Raw genomic sequence first — 15,583 nt, forward strand, 5'->3', positions numbered from 1 at the left:
TAACATACAGCTTTCCAGTACAATTTATTGTAGAGACTGTCTTTTCTCCATTGCATGGTCTTGCCTTCTATGTCAGACATTAATTGACAGTAACAGTGGACATTCTTGTCCTGTTCCTGATCTAGCAGGAAATGTTTTCAGCTTTTCACAATTCAGTATGATGTTAACTGTAGGTTTGTCATATCTGCCCTTTATTATGTTGAAGTAGTTTCCCTCTGCGCCCACTTTCTGAAGAGTTTTTATCATAAATGGCTGTTGAATTTTGTCAAAAGCTTTTCCTGCATCTATTGAGATGATCATATGATTTTTATTCTTCAATTTGTTGATGTGGTGTATCACACTGTTTGGTTTGTGGATACTGAAAAATTCTTGCATCCCTGGGATAAATCCCACTTGATCATACACATGGCATTATGTACTTCTTCTCCCAAACACTTAACATAGTTTTAATTTTCTATTTATGTGATTATTCTATTATCTATTTCTACCTGTAAGAGCAATGAGAGGAACTGTATCTTCTTTTGCTCACTGTATATATTTTTAGTAACTCATATAAGAGTGTGGCACATCAAATATTCTCTATATGAGTTGAATGAATAAGTAAATTAAAAAAGGTGAAGTCATGGGCTTAGCTGAAGCAGTTGTGTGGTGTGAGAAGAGGGACCCTCCCACTCCCGACATAGTCATTAAGTCATCTGGATGGTTTTTAAACAGAATGAGTATGTGACAGTGTTAGACATATTCTTCCTTCTTTGAAAGCTGGCATTAAACAATGAAAAAATGAGCTGGGTGAACATACTATTTTAAAGGGAGGGCAGGTAAAAATACCATGCTGGGGGAAGGAGGTAAAGGCCACAGAGGTGGCATAAACCAAGGGACCCAAGTATTTTGAGAAAGCAGAAATGCAAGCTAGTGTCTTGAGCCCCAGACATTGTACGAACTAGGAAATGTTCTCCTGACTTGGCAGTAATGAGATGACTTCTAAAGCTCTCTTAGGGGAACAAATAGGCAGAAGCTGGTTTATAGGACAGAATGGGGGGTGAGGGCATAGAAGCAGGGGAGCTGACTTCTCTTTCACCAAATTTAGTGCTGAAGGAAAGCGTAGAGGAAAGACAGTATCCTATGTGGCCTTTCTATGACATTTGGCAATGTTAATGGCCTTCTTTCTTCCAAGAGGGGATGGTGGGTGGGTTGGTAAAGAGAGAAAAAAGATACTATGAAGATGAGAGCTTTTAGAGAGATGAAGCAGTACCAGTTAATGGAGCAAAGTTCTAGGGCAGATGGAAGGAATGGGACCAAAGGCTTTGGCAAATGATGAATCTAGAAACACTCTGTTGTTAGGAGCATATACATTATGAACTGGTTATGTCTTCTTGGAGTATTGACCCCATTATCATTATGTACCACCCTTCTTTATCCCTGATAACTTTTCTTGTTTTGAAATTTGTCCTGTCTGAAATTAATATAGCTATTTTGCTTTCTTTTATTTAGTGCTAACAAGACACATCTTTCTCTATTCCTTTTTGTTAATCTATATGTATCTTTATATTCAAGATAAGTTTCTTGCAGACAGCTTATGGGCTTCCCTGTGGCTCAGTGGTAAATTTAGAATCTGCCTGCAACGTAGGAGATGCGGGTTTGATCCTTTGGTTGGGGAGATCCGCTGGAGAAGGAAATGGCAACCCACTCCAGTATGCTTGCCTGGAAAATTCCATGGACAGAGGAACCTGGCGGGCTACAGTCTGTGGGGATGCAGTAGAGTCAGACATGACTTAGTGACTGAACAATAATGATGAAGACAGCATGTGGTTGGGTCTGTTTTCTGACTGATTTTGAAAATCTCTGTCTTTAAATTGGAGTATTTAGATCACTGATATTTAAAGTGTCTGCTGATATAGCTGGATTATCATCTAGCATATTTGTTACTATTTTCTGTTTATTGCCCATGTTCTCCGCTTCTACTTTTAATCTCCAAACTTTTTCTGCCTTTGTGGTTTTAGTTAAGCATTTTATATGATTCCATTTTCTCTCCTTCCTTAGCATATCAATTATGTTTCTTTTTAAACTTTTTTAAAAAAAGGTGGTTGCTCTAGAATTTGCAATACACATTTAAACTAATCCAAATCCACTTTGAAATAAGTGGACAGTACAAGTACCTTATAATAACAAAATATTCCTCATTCCTCCCTTCCATCATTTGTTGTCATTCATTTCACTAATACATAAACATACATAATAAAATACATTGTTGCTATTATTGTTTTTAACATGTCATTATCTGTTAGATCAACTAAGAATAAGAAAAATAAGTTTTTATTTTACTTTTGCCTATTCATTCTCTGATACTTTTCTTTATGTAGATATTAATTTCTGACCTATATAATTTTCCTCCTCTCTAAAGAACTTCTTTTAGCATTTCTTGCAAGACAGGTCTACTGTTACCAAATTGCCTCAGTTTTTGTTTGTCTGAGATAGTTTTTATTTCTCTTTCACTTTTGAAGGATAATTTTATGGGATACTAAAGCCTAGACTTTTTTTTTCCCCTTTCAACACTTGAAGTAGAAAAACTAGAAATCATTTTTTTGACTTTTCAAAAAATAGATATTTTTTGAGCACATATTGTGTGTTGGTTGAGTGACGGGAGAGCAGAACACAATGCAAGAGGATATTAGAACACAGGGTCTCGTGGGTCCCCCAAGAAGGTGAACGTGACATGGAATGAGAAGGGCTTCCTCAAGAAGAAGTGTGGTCCTGATGGACCATGAGTAGAGATTATCCGCCACAGGGGTGATGGGGCTGCAGAAGCTTCCACATAGAGGAAAGAGACCTCCCAAAGCACAACCCCCACTTAGGGGAACTGCAAATGGCTTGGTGTGGCTGGCACATGCAGTGTGTTTTGGTGATTGGCAAGAGTTGAGTTTGGGGAAGGAGGTGATGGTCAGACTAATTTGAAAGTTCCCATATATACTGATAAGAGTTCTGATTTAATTCTGACATCAGTGAAGAGCCATGAAGAGTTTTAAGCAGTGGGATATGACGACTGACTTGGCTTTTAAGCAAGATGATTTTCGTGGGTGAGGAGCCTGGGGAAGGGAGACTGGTTCGGACACTGTTTCAGTGGTCCTGGGGAAGAAGGGTGAGGGTGTGAACTGGAGAGGGAAAGAGTGACGCCTGATAGGAGACCAGGCCAGCTGACCAGCTTTCCGATCACCCTGATGTAGGCAGGGAGAAAAAGGAAGGAGATTAGGAAGACGCCCTTGTCTCTGGCTTGGGCAGCTGGGAGGATGGTGGTATCATTCACAGAAATAGGGGAAACAGAAGGAAGAACAGATTTTGTGGGGGAAGACAGTGAGTTCAGTTTTGGACATTCTGAGTTTGAGATGCACGTGGGAAATCCAACCAGTGCTGGTTAGCAGGCAGACATAGGCGTTGGGAGCGCACCAGGGGACTCTGAATGAAGTGGAAATCATGCCTGTGGTCGAGCTTCTCAAAGGATAATGTGTGCAGTGAGGAGCGAAGATTCCCTTTGCCAGGATACCGGGGATGCTCACATTGAAGTAATGCACCAACAGAGCGGAGTTCACAAGGAAACCAAGAAAGAGTGGGCCAAGAAGTGAGAGGAGTGTGAGAGAGAGAACAGTGGGGGCAAGAGCTTTGCGGCCCAGGCTGGCTTGGCACTCACTAAACACTTAAGTAAGCTCCGTTTTTCAGCCTCCTTAGACATAGGCAGAGTCAGTGACAGGGGATGTCTCATGATCGTGGGAGGAAGAAATATGCAATTAAGAGCAGGTTTCCGCCACTCCCTACCCATGCTTTTCCCCTTCTTATCCATGGTCCCTTTGGAGGTCTCTCTGGAAGGAAAACACTCAAATTTTGATGGTTTTTGTTTTTGTTTTAAGAATGTAAGCTCCATTAGTTTGCTATTCTTTCCTTTTTAAAAAATTAAAAAAAAAAATTTTATGGCATGCTAAATCTTAGCTCCCTGACCAGAGGCTGAGCCCATGCCCCTTGCGGTGGAAGCATGGCGTCTCAACCACTGGATCGCCAGCGAAGTCCCTTGAGTTTTATTTGTTGCTATAGCAGAGCCTCACCTGTCTTTCCTGATCCCGGCTCTGCAGTCAGACTGTGTTGGAATTCTGTCTTTACCTCTTGCCAGGTATGTGACTTTAAGTAAACTTCTGAATTCCTCTGGGCTGCAGTTTCTTTACCAGTGAAATTGGGATAATGATATCAATCTCATGTAGCTCTCTCGGGATAAAATGTAATAAATGTGAAGCATTTAGAACAGTACTAAATACTATAGAAATGTTAGAAGCTAATAGGACAGTGTCAAGAAGTGGAGATGGTTTATAGTTATGGTCAGCAACCTATGCTGCTGCTCTAAGTCGCTTTAGTCGTGACCGACTCTGTGCGAACTCATAGACAGTAGGCCACCAGGCTCCTCCGTCCACAGGATTCTCCAGGCAAGAACACTGGAGTGGGTTGCCATTTCCTTCTCCAATGCATGCATGCATGCTAAGTCGGTTAAGTTGTGACCGACTCTGTGTGACCCTATGGACAGCAGCCCACCAGGCTCCTCCGTCCACAGGATTCTCCAGGCAAGAACACTGGAGTGGGTTGCCATTTTCTTCTCCACAGCAACCTATGGCCACAGGCCAAATCCACTCTGCTGACTGTAAACAGCATCTTCGTTAAGAATGGGCTTTACATTTTTGGATAGTCAAAATAAATCACAAGAAAATATATGGAATTCAAATTTCAGTGACCATAAATAAAGCTTTACTGGAACACAGCTACACTTCTGTTTAAGTACAGTTGTGGCTGCTTTTGCACTACCGTCACAGGAGTGGATCAAAGGCAGCAAAGGTCAAGAAAGATAATGAAAAAACAATAACTGGAATTGGCAATAGATTGTCAGTGACCTTGATAATGGCCTTATTTGGAATGTGAAAGCAAAAACTAGCTTTTGGTGCCAGACTGATCATAGTTTGATTCTTGACTCTCCTGCTTGTTAGCTGTGTGGTCTTGGGAAGTCATTTAAGCTCTCTGAGTTTTAGTTTAACAGAGCTACCTTCTTAAGTCATTGTAAAGATTAGCAATGATGTATGTAAACCATAAAACACAGCATCTGACTTATTGGAGGTACTCAGAAAAAGCAAGCACCCGATTTATGGACTCTGTTGCCCCTCCCCCCCAAACTGCTATTAGGTAATGCCTTTTCACTTTTAATATTTTATTTTTGTCTTTAGTATTTTGTGTTCTCTGTGTTTTACATTATATGCCAAGTCTTTGCTCAAATCTCACCTCTTTAATGAGGCCATCCTAGTTAATATTGGCTCTCCTAGTTAATACTGTAATCTGTCTCTACTCCAGCATTCCTAACCTTCCTACCTTGTTCTATTTTTTTTTTTTTCTTCTTATAGCACATATCAATCTAGGATATTTATTAATTTACTAACATGTTTATTGTACACTATCTTGCCCACCTAGATGGGTGCTCCTTGTCTGTTTTATACAATTAGATATTCCAAGTGCTGAAATAGTACCCGGCACATAGTAGGTGCTCTATTAATATTTGCTAAAATTTGCAAATATTAATATTTGCTATGAAAAAAAGAATAGGTGAGGGGTTTTTTTTTTTTTTTTTCTGTTCAGGACACAATGTGCTCCTTCAATCTGGGGACTTGTCTTTTTTCATCTCTGTAAAATTCTCAACCATTATCTGTTAACGTGAGGCTCTACTCCCTCCATGCTGTCCTCCTTCTGGAACTCCTCTTAGACCGTGTTGACTCAATCATTCCATCCTCAGTGTCTCCCAAGTTTTTTCTTTGACAAGAACTCTCGTTTAGCTCTCTGTTTTATTCTAAGGAAATTTCCTCAGCTCTATCATTGTCTCTTTTTAGCTGTGTCTAGTCTACTCTTCAACTTGTTCATTGAATTCTTATTGCAATGACAATATTTTTTTGTGCCTAGAATTTCTATTTCTTCCTCATTATTCCTTCTTGCCTCTTGCTTTCCATTCTTTCCTGTACTTGTTTCAAGACTTCTAATCTTTCCTTTATGTCTTTGGATATTTTAAATATTCCTTGATTAAGATTTCTTTCAGATTTTTCTGTTCTGTCTAGTCCTTGGGGTATGAACCCTTCATTTGTTAAATCAGCTGGATTTCATGCTATGGTTCAGTTCTTGGTGCTTTATAATTTTAGATGGTGAGCTCACCTTTTATCGTGGTTGTTTGGCATTTGCCTCTGCTGAGGTCTTAAGAGTTAGCAACTGAAAAGGCTCCAAATATTCATCACTGAATGGCCTGTCTTTGGAGACTGAGGATGGCGGGTTGCAGGGTGCAGGTTTAGGGAAACTGCCCTGAGTTCACAAGCTCCACTGTGAAACTATTTGCGTAACCACATGCAAATTACTCTTGGAGTCTTAATTCTCTTACCTATGAAATAAAAATAATAATTCCTATTTCCTAGAGATGTTGTGAGGAATTAGTGAGATAATCAAGTTAAGGAACTTAGCCCAATGTTTAGTATGTACGAAGTGCTTAATAAATGCTAAAAGATATTTTAAATACTTGTCAATATCTTCTCCTTGCTTTGTGATGTAAGGAAAGAAACTTAATGCCTGTGAAAATAGCTTCTGAATACATATGCAAAACAGAGAAACAGCCATTACATTTGTACACTGGTCAGATCTATTTCATTAATTTGTGACGTGTTTTAGTTGAAAATGGGGGAAAAATCCAGGAGAACATCCCACTTGGCTTTCAGCCACTGCAGAAGAGCATTGATGAGAGGTGGATGAAGTTTCAGACAAGATGCTCTTTAAAAAATAAGGCCTAATTAGAGAGTGGGATCATTTGCCAACTATTTTGGAGCATTAGAGCAGGAAGAAGAGTTCTTCTGCTGAGAAAAAAGTGATCCAGATAAATTTCTTATCCAAATAGAAAATATATGTGACTTCTTGGCTGTGTTGTCCTTGGTCAGCAGTCCCTTTTAAAGGTTAGAAAAAGAAAGCAGTGCCCTGAGTCTCTAGGCAGTGGTTAGTAAATACTGGGCTTATTATTGGGAAGAATGAGACACAGGCAAATTCTTGGGCAAGAGAACCTCATGTAGCCTTACTTCTAGCTCATGTAACTTTTGACCACAGATCTTTCCTTAATTAATTGCCACTTTGAATCTGTGGATAAAGGAGAGTTAGAGGGCCAAAGTTAATGAATAAAAGCTGTATGATTTATCATGGAACAGATTATTAGTTATCTGTAATCATTTCACAGAATGATTTGTAATTCTAATTTTCATGAAACATTTATAAAGACCAAAATTAAAAACATTTAAATAGACAAATATTTTTAGATTTTAATTACCTGATCTTCATAATCAGATCCTGTATCAATGATCTCTCCGGTGTCCAACATCATTGAAGGATCAAGGTCACTTGAACCTAAGATTAGGAAAACAAATGTTACCTGATGGATGGAGGTTGTCTGTGCATGTTTCTAAAGTAAACTATCTCCCACGAGGTTTCCATATTATCCTTGTGATTATATTAAATTCTCCAATATTTTTAACTCTTCCCATCTGCCAGGCACTGTCTGGTCTGCAGATGGAAAATGCAGATGTAACTGGGCAGGATCCTACAGGCCTTCCCAAGACAGACCCTTCCTCCATATCCTCTGCTCTGGCTTCTCTCTGCAGTACCTAAATAATAGTATCGGATGCACATTTCCTGAGTTGTTTCACAGATGCTAAAACCACCACCAAATGGAAGAAGTTAACTACTTGATGATTGTGAGCATGTAGCCCCCAGACCTACTGTTGCCTAAGGACTAATAATGCTTAACCCCTGTGACATCACTCAGTTACTTCACCATCAACCAGAGAACTGGGCATGAGTTGATTACATACGCTGGGATGCCCCTCCCTCATCTGGACTTTAGAAACGCTTGGCTGAAACCCATAGAGGAGTTTGGCTTTTTGAGCACTAACTGTCCTGAACTCCTTGTTTATCACCTTGCAATAAACATGGCACTTTCCTTCACCACAAACCAGTGTCAGTAGATTAGCTTTACTGCATTTGGGGGAGTGGACCCAAGTTTGGTTTGATAACACAGATATCTAGACACTGTCTCTACCCTTAAGAAGACAATGATCTTGTGGAGAGATTAACTTGACAATAGCAAGGTTCAGAAACCAAAAGGAAAAAGCTACTAATTCTGACTAGTAGTGGAGGAGGTGATGGAGGTAGGATTCTTCCTTCATAAGGAACTAGTTTGTGAGCCCAAACTATGAGGGTGAATAAGGGTTGTCCAGGAGGAGAAGTGGTTTAGAAGTGTGCAACAGCGACTGAGGAGGAAGGAACAGGAGCAAAATACAGTGGGAGTAGAGCAAAGGGTTCCCGAAAAAGAAGGGCTGAGTTTGCTCACTTCATGAGAAGCTGATAAGCTTTTCTTACAGCCTTTGGGTCACATTAGTCCCTGAAAGTAGGAAAAATCAGGTTAACTTAATCTGTTAACACAGAGTTTCTACCCCTAGGTACTACAGGTTACACTGAATTACTTACCCATTAATTCCCAAGGCTTACACCTAGACCAGTAATTTTCATAATGGGGCTCCTGAAGCACAATTGAGTCATCATCCTCATCTAACAAGGCTTTCCTGCTGGGCAATCTATATTACCTAGCTAGCCAGAAAGACAAAATTCAATGCTGCCCATGAAATGCTATGCCCCCGTGAAGAAACCAACCACTCTGCTTCACTGTAAACTTGCCCTTGCAAAAAACTCGTGTTCAAAACATGCAATGAGTAATGTTAAATGAAGATGAACTTCTTAAAAAAAATGTCAAGCATTTCACACACTTCTCAGATATAGACCTCTCCCAGAGATGCTACTTCCATGTTTTCTTTTAGAAAAAGAACCAAGGTAAGTCCCCAGTCTTTCCTCATTTCTTCTTCTCTTCTTATCATCACCCCTGCTGTTCACCAAATTGACTGAGTACTAGCCCATCATCAAATCAACTAAGTACTAAACAGGAACACCACAGTTTATTGTGCTTGTAATTTAAAAAATTTTAAGTACAATAAAGATTTTCAGAATGAAGAAGGTTGACCCATCAAATCATTTTGGAAAAGCAACTGTAGAGCTGCCACATATAGTTGAATAAATATGTACTCCTCAATTGGTGGTGATACCCTTGGCAACGCGAGTGTTAAAAGTGTATGTAGGGGTGATATGGAAACTTTAATTTTATATATAGTTTTTAAGTAGAAGATGTAATTTTCCTATCTTTGTTCTTTAAGCATTTTTCAAATAAAAGTTTTGTAAGGTGTATCTTAGGGCCAAACTACTTGATGTCTCAGGGTCCAGCTGGAAGACCAGGTTGCACTTAAGTGTTGGGAGGCAGTAAAAAGGTCAGAAGTAAAATGTATACTTCTCTCTGATAGGATCATAGACATTCTAGAATTTAATATTTCACAGAATCCTACTCTGTCACTTTAGAAAAGAGGAAAATGAGCTCTGGAGAAGTTACATAACTTGGCCAAGGTCATGCAGAAAGTGAGTGAGATCAAAGACAGGTCACAGCTCCCATTTCTAACACAGGCTACTAACTCCAAGTTGTAAGCAGACACAATCCAAAAGGTTTTGTATACATGCTCTTCTATTAAGGACCTGGAGGAGTGTGTGTCTCTTCTATATTCTGAGAAAATAGGAACAGTGAATGACTGATGATGAGATGGGTCACTGAGAGGCTGCAGAAATGGAAGAATGGAAAGTGGAATAAAGGGGTGTCTCTCCAGCCCGTGAAAGTCAAGGTGGCTGCTACTGAAAGCTTTGTTAAAGGCAATGCCAACTTTAATTAGCTTTTGTTACTTCCACAACATGGATATGATTCACCACTGACTAGTGAAAGTGGTGATAGGTACTCAGATGATACCCTCCCCTTAGACTTTAAAGTGGTTCCTTTGAAATGAGCAACATGACCTGAACACAGAGGCTCACTGAATATATAGCTGCTTCAGTTCCTGTGTCCTACTTATTTCATTAGAAACTGTTCTTTTAGTTGTTTTAATAAACTACAGCATGAAGGGGTCTTAAACAGCCCAGTCAACAGAGATGTTAATATCTGAAAATGGAACAAGGTTATTAGAAAACTAGCTTCATTGATGGGAGAATGAAGAGGTTTTTGTTTAAAAAATAAATGACTCCTGCTCATAAGGAAGAAAAGATTGGTTTTCCTAATAAAATGTTTTTAACAGAAATGTTATTGTGTCATCAAGTGATGGAATTTCTTGATGTGTCGTTGCTCTTGGAAACAGAACTAATAGATCATAGAAGGCAATAGACAAAGGATATCATTATCTATTCAGATAATGATTGAATAGCGCTCATTTTCTTTTACTACTGGTTGCTTGGTTTGCTGAAATGATACCTTTAATAATAGTTTAAGGCTTGACATACAAAATAGGGCGGTAAATATAACCATATGTACGCATTTTGCATCTTTCACTGGACAATTTAACACATAAAACAACTACAATGATCTTAATACTCAAAAAAGAGAGCAATATCAGGACATTTTATAAAAGTGATAGTATGGCTTTCTTTTCCCCATAATTCGAACTTCTCAATTTCTTTTCAGAATTAAAAATATCCTTTCCATAGATAACAGACAAAGGTGTGAGCTGAAATAGAACCCCCCAGGTTCATTCACTGTCACTAGTTTTAGATGTAGAATGGTCTTCGGAAATGTTGTCCCCTTAAATTTAATTGGGAAGATGATACATTGGCTTCAGGGGTACTGGAAGGCTAAACATACTGTATTCTGGGACAATGGTAAAGATTTCCCTCTTAGTGGATCTTCAATCTGAAGTTTTGGGAAGAACCTCCTCTCATTTTGAGTACCAAATAGAGGAAACCTCCTGCAAGACTGGGATTCCTGGGCAGTGATGGGAATCTGTAGATAAAAGTTCCTCTAACACTTCTCTGAAAGCCAAAGAACTGATGCTTTTGAATTTTGGTGCTGAAGATTCTTGAGACTCCCTTGAACAGCAAAGAGATCATAGCAGTCAATCCTAAAGGAAATCAACCCTGAATATTCATAGGAAGGGCTGATGCTGAAGCTGAAGCGCCAATACTTTGACCACCTGATGGGAAGAACTGGCTCATTGGAAAAGACCCTGATGCTGGGAAAGATTGAAGGCAGAAGGGGGCGACAAACGATGAGATGGTTGGATGGCATACCAATTCAAGGGACGTGAGTTAGAGCAAACTCTGGGAGACGGTGAAGGACAGGAAAGCCTGGCATGCTGCAGTCCATGGGGTTGTAAAGAGTCAGATATGATCGAACAACTGGACAACAACAATGAAAAGATGAAGTATGTTAACTAGTTGGACCGTAGTAATCATTTCATGAATCAAATCATCACATATATATATATATATATGTATATACAATTTTTTACTTAAAAAATTTAAAGCAATTGAAAATCATTCACACTTTATCATTGGAAGTGATATGGGAGCTGTGGAGCAGCTGAGATTGAATAGAGAGAGGATTCAGAGAGAAGGAAAGAGCCAAGGCACAAGACCCGGGGGCTAATGAGTCACACAGCAGAGCCCACGGACGTGATTTCTTTAATTGACTGAGTCACTGATGTTTACCAGCTGGGAGATTTTACCTACTGGTGCAGGCTTCTGACTTCTCTGGAATGAGAGAAGGATCCAGCAACACTGGTCAATTCTTTAATGGTAACAACAGTCTGTCTATCAGATCTAATCCCTTGAATATATCTGTCATTTCCACTGTATAATTGCAAGGGATTTGATTTAGGTCATACCTGAATGGTCTAGTGGTTTTCCCTACTTTCTTCAATTTAAGTCTGAATTTGGCAATGAGGAGTTCATGATCTGAGCCACAGTCAGCTCCCAGTCTTGTTTTTGCTGACTGAATAGAGCTTCTCCATCTTTGGCTGCAAAGAATATAATCAATATGATTTCAGTGTTGACCATCTGGTGATGTCCTTGTGTAGAGTCTTCTCTTGTGTTGTTGGAAGGGGGTGTCTGCTATGACCAGTGCATCTCTTGACAAAACTCTATTAGCATTTGCCCTGCTTCATTCTGTACTCCAAGGCCAAATTTCCCTGTTACTCCAGGTATTTCTTGACTTCCTACTTTTGCATTCCAGTCCCCTATAATGAAAAGGACATCTTTTTTTGGGTGTTAGTTCTAGAAGGTCTTGTAGGTCTTCATAGAACTGTTCGACTTCAGCTTCTCCAGCATTACTGGTTGGAGCATAGACTTGGATTACTGTGATAATGAATGGTTTGCTTTGGAAATGAACGGAGATCATTCTGTCGTTTTTGAGATTATATCCAAGTGCTGCATTTCAGAATCACCTGTTGACTATGATGGCTACTCCATTTCTTCTAAAGGATTCTTGCCCACAGTAGTAGATATAATGGTCATCTGAGTTAAATTCACCCATTCCAGTCCATTTTAGTTCACTGATTCCTAAAATGTTGATATTCACTCTTGCCATCTCCTGTTTGACCACTTCCTATTTGCCATCTCCAATTTGCCTTGATTCATGGACCTGACATTCTAGGTTCCTATGCAATATTGCTGTTTACAGCATTGGACTTTACTTCCATCACTAGTCACATCTACAACTGGGTGGTGTTGTTGCTTTGGCTCCGTCTCTTCCTTCTTTCTGGAGTTATTTACCCACTGATCTCCAGTAGCATATTGGGCACCTATCAGCCTGGGGAGTTCATCTTTCAGTGTCCTATCTTTTTGCCTTTTCATAGTGTTCATGGGGTTCTCAAGGCAAGAATACTGAAGTGGTTTGCCATTCCTTTTTCCAGTGGACCACGTTTTGTCAGAACTCTCCACCATGGCCTGTCCATTTGGGTGGCCCTACACAGCATGGCTCATAGTTTCATTGAGTTAGACAAGGCTGTGGTCCATGTGATCAGTTTGGTTAGTTTTCTGTGATTGTGGTTTTCACTCTGTCTGCCCTCTGATGGAGAAGGATAAGAGGCTTATGGAAGCTTCCTGATGGGACAGACTGACTGAGGGGGAAACTGGGTCTTATTCTAATGGGTGGGGCCATGCTCAGTTAATATTTAATCCAAAGCCATGGTTTTTCCAGTAGTCATGTATGGATGTGAGAGTTGGACTGTAAAGAAAGCTGAGCACCGAAGAATTGATGCTTTTGAACTGTGGTGTTGGAGAAGACTCTTGAGAGTCCCTTGGACTGCAAGGAGATCCAACCAGTCCATCCTAAAGGAAATCAGTCCTGGCTGTTCACTGGAAGGACTGATGCTGAAGCTGAAACTCCAATACTTTGGCCATCTGATATGAAGAACAGACTCATTGGAAAAGACCCTGATGTTGGAAAAGATTGAAGGGGGGAGGAGAAGGGGACGAAAGAGGATGAGATGGTTGGATGGCACCACCAACTCAATGGGCATGGGTTTGAGTAAACTCCAGGAGTTGGTGATGGATAGAGAGGCCTGGCATGCTGCAGTCCATGGGGTCGCAAAAAGTCAGACACAACTGAGTGACTGAACTGAACTGAACTGAACAATAGTCTGGGGCTGTGAAGCGGCGGCCTCTGGGAAGGAGAGGTTTATTTCCAGTTTACCACAGGCTCTCCTGGGACCACTTCACTCACCAGGGCTGGGACAGATAGAAGGGGTTTACTCTAAGGCTGGAGTAGAGGTCTTGTACATTTTCAGGGGCCTTGGGAATGGAGGGGGGTTGGGGAGTTGTGGCTGTGAACACAGACCTCTCTGTTCATAAGCTCAGAGCTGTAGGAAGGCAGGCGGGGCCCTTGGAAACCCCTGCTATGGGCCAGGCACTGTGCACTCTACCAAGGGGACCTGAAGAGGATGAAGACAGAATTTACCGAATGTACTTTAGACAGCATAGCTACATCACTGTAGGATGAGGCCACTTTGGAGAAATGCTACTTGAGAGTCATAAAGTGCCTGAAGTTCTAAAGAAGGGGCAGTTTAAATTTTCTCCTCTGCTCTGCTGTTTGGAAACTGAAGGTATCTATCACATAGATATTTGTTGTGAGAGGTCTAAAAGGAATGTTATAAATTAAATATTAACTTAAAAACACAGGTGTCAAGACTTCCCTAGTAGTCCAGTGGTTAAAACTCTGTTCTTCAGTGTAGAGAGCTTGGGTTCGATCCCTGGTGGGAGAACTACCCCTAAGGGTGGTCAAACAAAACAAAACAAACAAAAAACATAGGTATATAACTTTTTTTTGAAGCAGTGGTACTCTTGTTTACATGATCTGACATGCTTCTCAATATTTCTTCTTTCCTGTAACAGGGTATCTTTCTGTAAATATCACTGGAAAATCAGGCAGGAGAGTTTGTATCAGTTATCTGTGCTCTGTGGGTTTGCCCAGAAAGACTACTGCCTTGTCTTTTAAAAAAATTCTTTCTTAAAACCTGTTCTTAGTGGGCTTCAAATATAGCTTGAAATTTTAGGTGTTTAGTCTTTTTTTTACAGCCCAGAACTTTTGGTCTTTATTTACTGAGTCTGTAACTGAGAAGAAAGGTCAGGACTGAGACAAAGATTTGAGAGTCATCCACATAGAAGTGATGGTTGAAACCATGAGGGACAATGAGTTGATGCAGAGAAAATGTATAAGAGGTGAGAAAAGGGTCAAGGATGGAACTGAGTACTGACTACTTGAGTGGATATACAGTGTCAGACTTCTAGGTATAGAAAGAAAAGGGGCAGGGCTACAACAGGGGCTGTGGGTTGGAATGGGGGCATCTGTCAGACCCAAGGGGAGGATTTTTCCCTGGTTCAGGAGAGACATATATGTGTTAGGGCAGCCTGGAGAAGTTGTAACTTTTATTGTGCTCAAGTTATGGGTTAGATCAATTTTTAAAAATTATAGTAGCATAGAAGTAGTGGAGTGTTAGTTGCTTAGACACATCCAACTCTTTGCAACGCCTTGGATTGTAGCCTTCCAGGCTCCTCTGTCCATGGAATTCTCTAGGCAAAAATACTGGAGTGGGTTGCCGTTTCCTTCTCCAGGGGATTTTCCCACCCATGTCTCCTGCATTTAGGACAGATTCTTTACCACCTGAGCCTCTAGGGAAATCCCATAGTAACGTAGATCCTATGCTATATTGTGACTACCTGCTAATTTGCCTGTGCAATGACTGGAAGAATGGCAGTAACCATAAGAAGCAGATATATGGCTCTTTTCTATGCTGCTTTGTACCTTTATTTTTAAGCCAGAAGGTATAAAGCTCTGAGGACAGCATCATCCTCACAACCTTAGAGCAGTATGTTGAGCTTCAGCGTTACTACAAAGCCCCAGACACTTGGCAGGGGATCAGGGTGTACTGTAGCCCAAAGGACACGGTGACTTACCTGCTGCAGCCTCTTTGTTTGGAAATAACTTGCTGTCAACTGCCATGCTGATGTCATAGAACACCTCATCCTCGTCCCGGTCGGCATCAAACTGGGAGAAATCAAGACAGACAAGTTGAGAGCATGAGAATACATAAATCAAGTCAGTCCAAAATATAATGAGCATGCATCACATAAC

At 40.4% G+C, this 15,583-nt stretch overlaps 1 protein-coding gene across 3 annotated transcripts in view; it reads right to left on the reverse strand.

Annotated features, from left to right (window-relative positions):
- AK5 (adenylate kinase 5) overlaps window positions 1-15,583 on the reverse strand; it is a 257,931-nt gene that overhangs the window by 110,953 nt on the left and 131,395 nt on the right. For all 3 annotated transcript variants that reach the window (XM_043460931.1, XM_043460930.1, XM_043460929.1), the window contains exons 7-8: window positions 15,406-15,496; window positions 7,367-7,443 (exon numbers count right to left, since the gene is read on the reverse strand). In XM_043460931.1, coding sequence (XP_043316866.1) covers window positions 7,367-7,443; window positions 15,406-15,496 — 168 coding nt within the window. The remainder of the gene's footprint in view (window positions 1-7,366; window positions 7,444-15,405; window positions 15,497-15,583) is intronic.

Source organism: Cervus canadensis, chromosome 2 (assembly GCF_019320065.1).
Source record: "Cervus canadensis isolate Bull #8, Minnesota chromosome 2, ASM1932006v1, whole genome shotgun sequence".
In the NCBI taxonomy this organism is placed as follows: domain Eukaryota; kingdom Metazoa; phylum Chordata; class Mammalia; order Artiodactyla; family Cervidae; genus Cervus; species Cervus canadensis.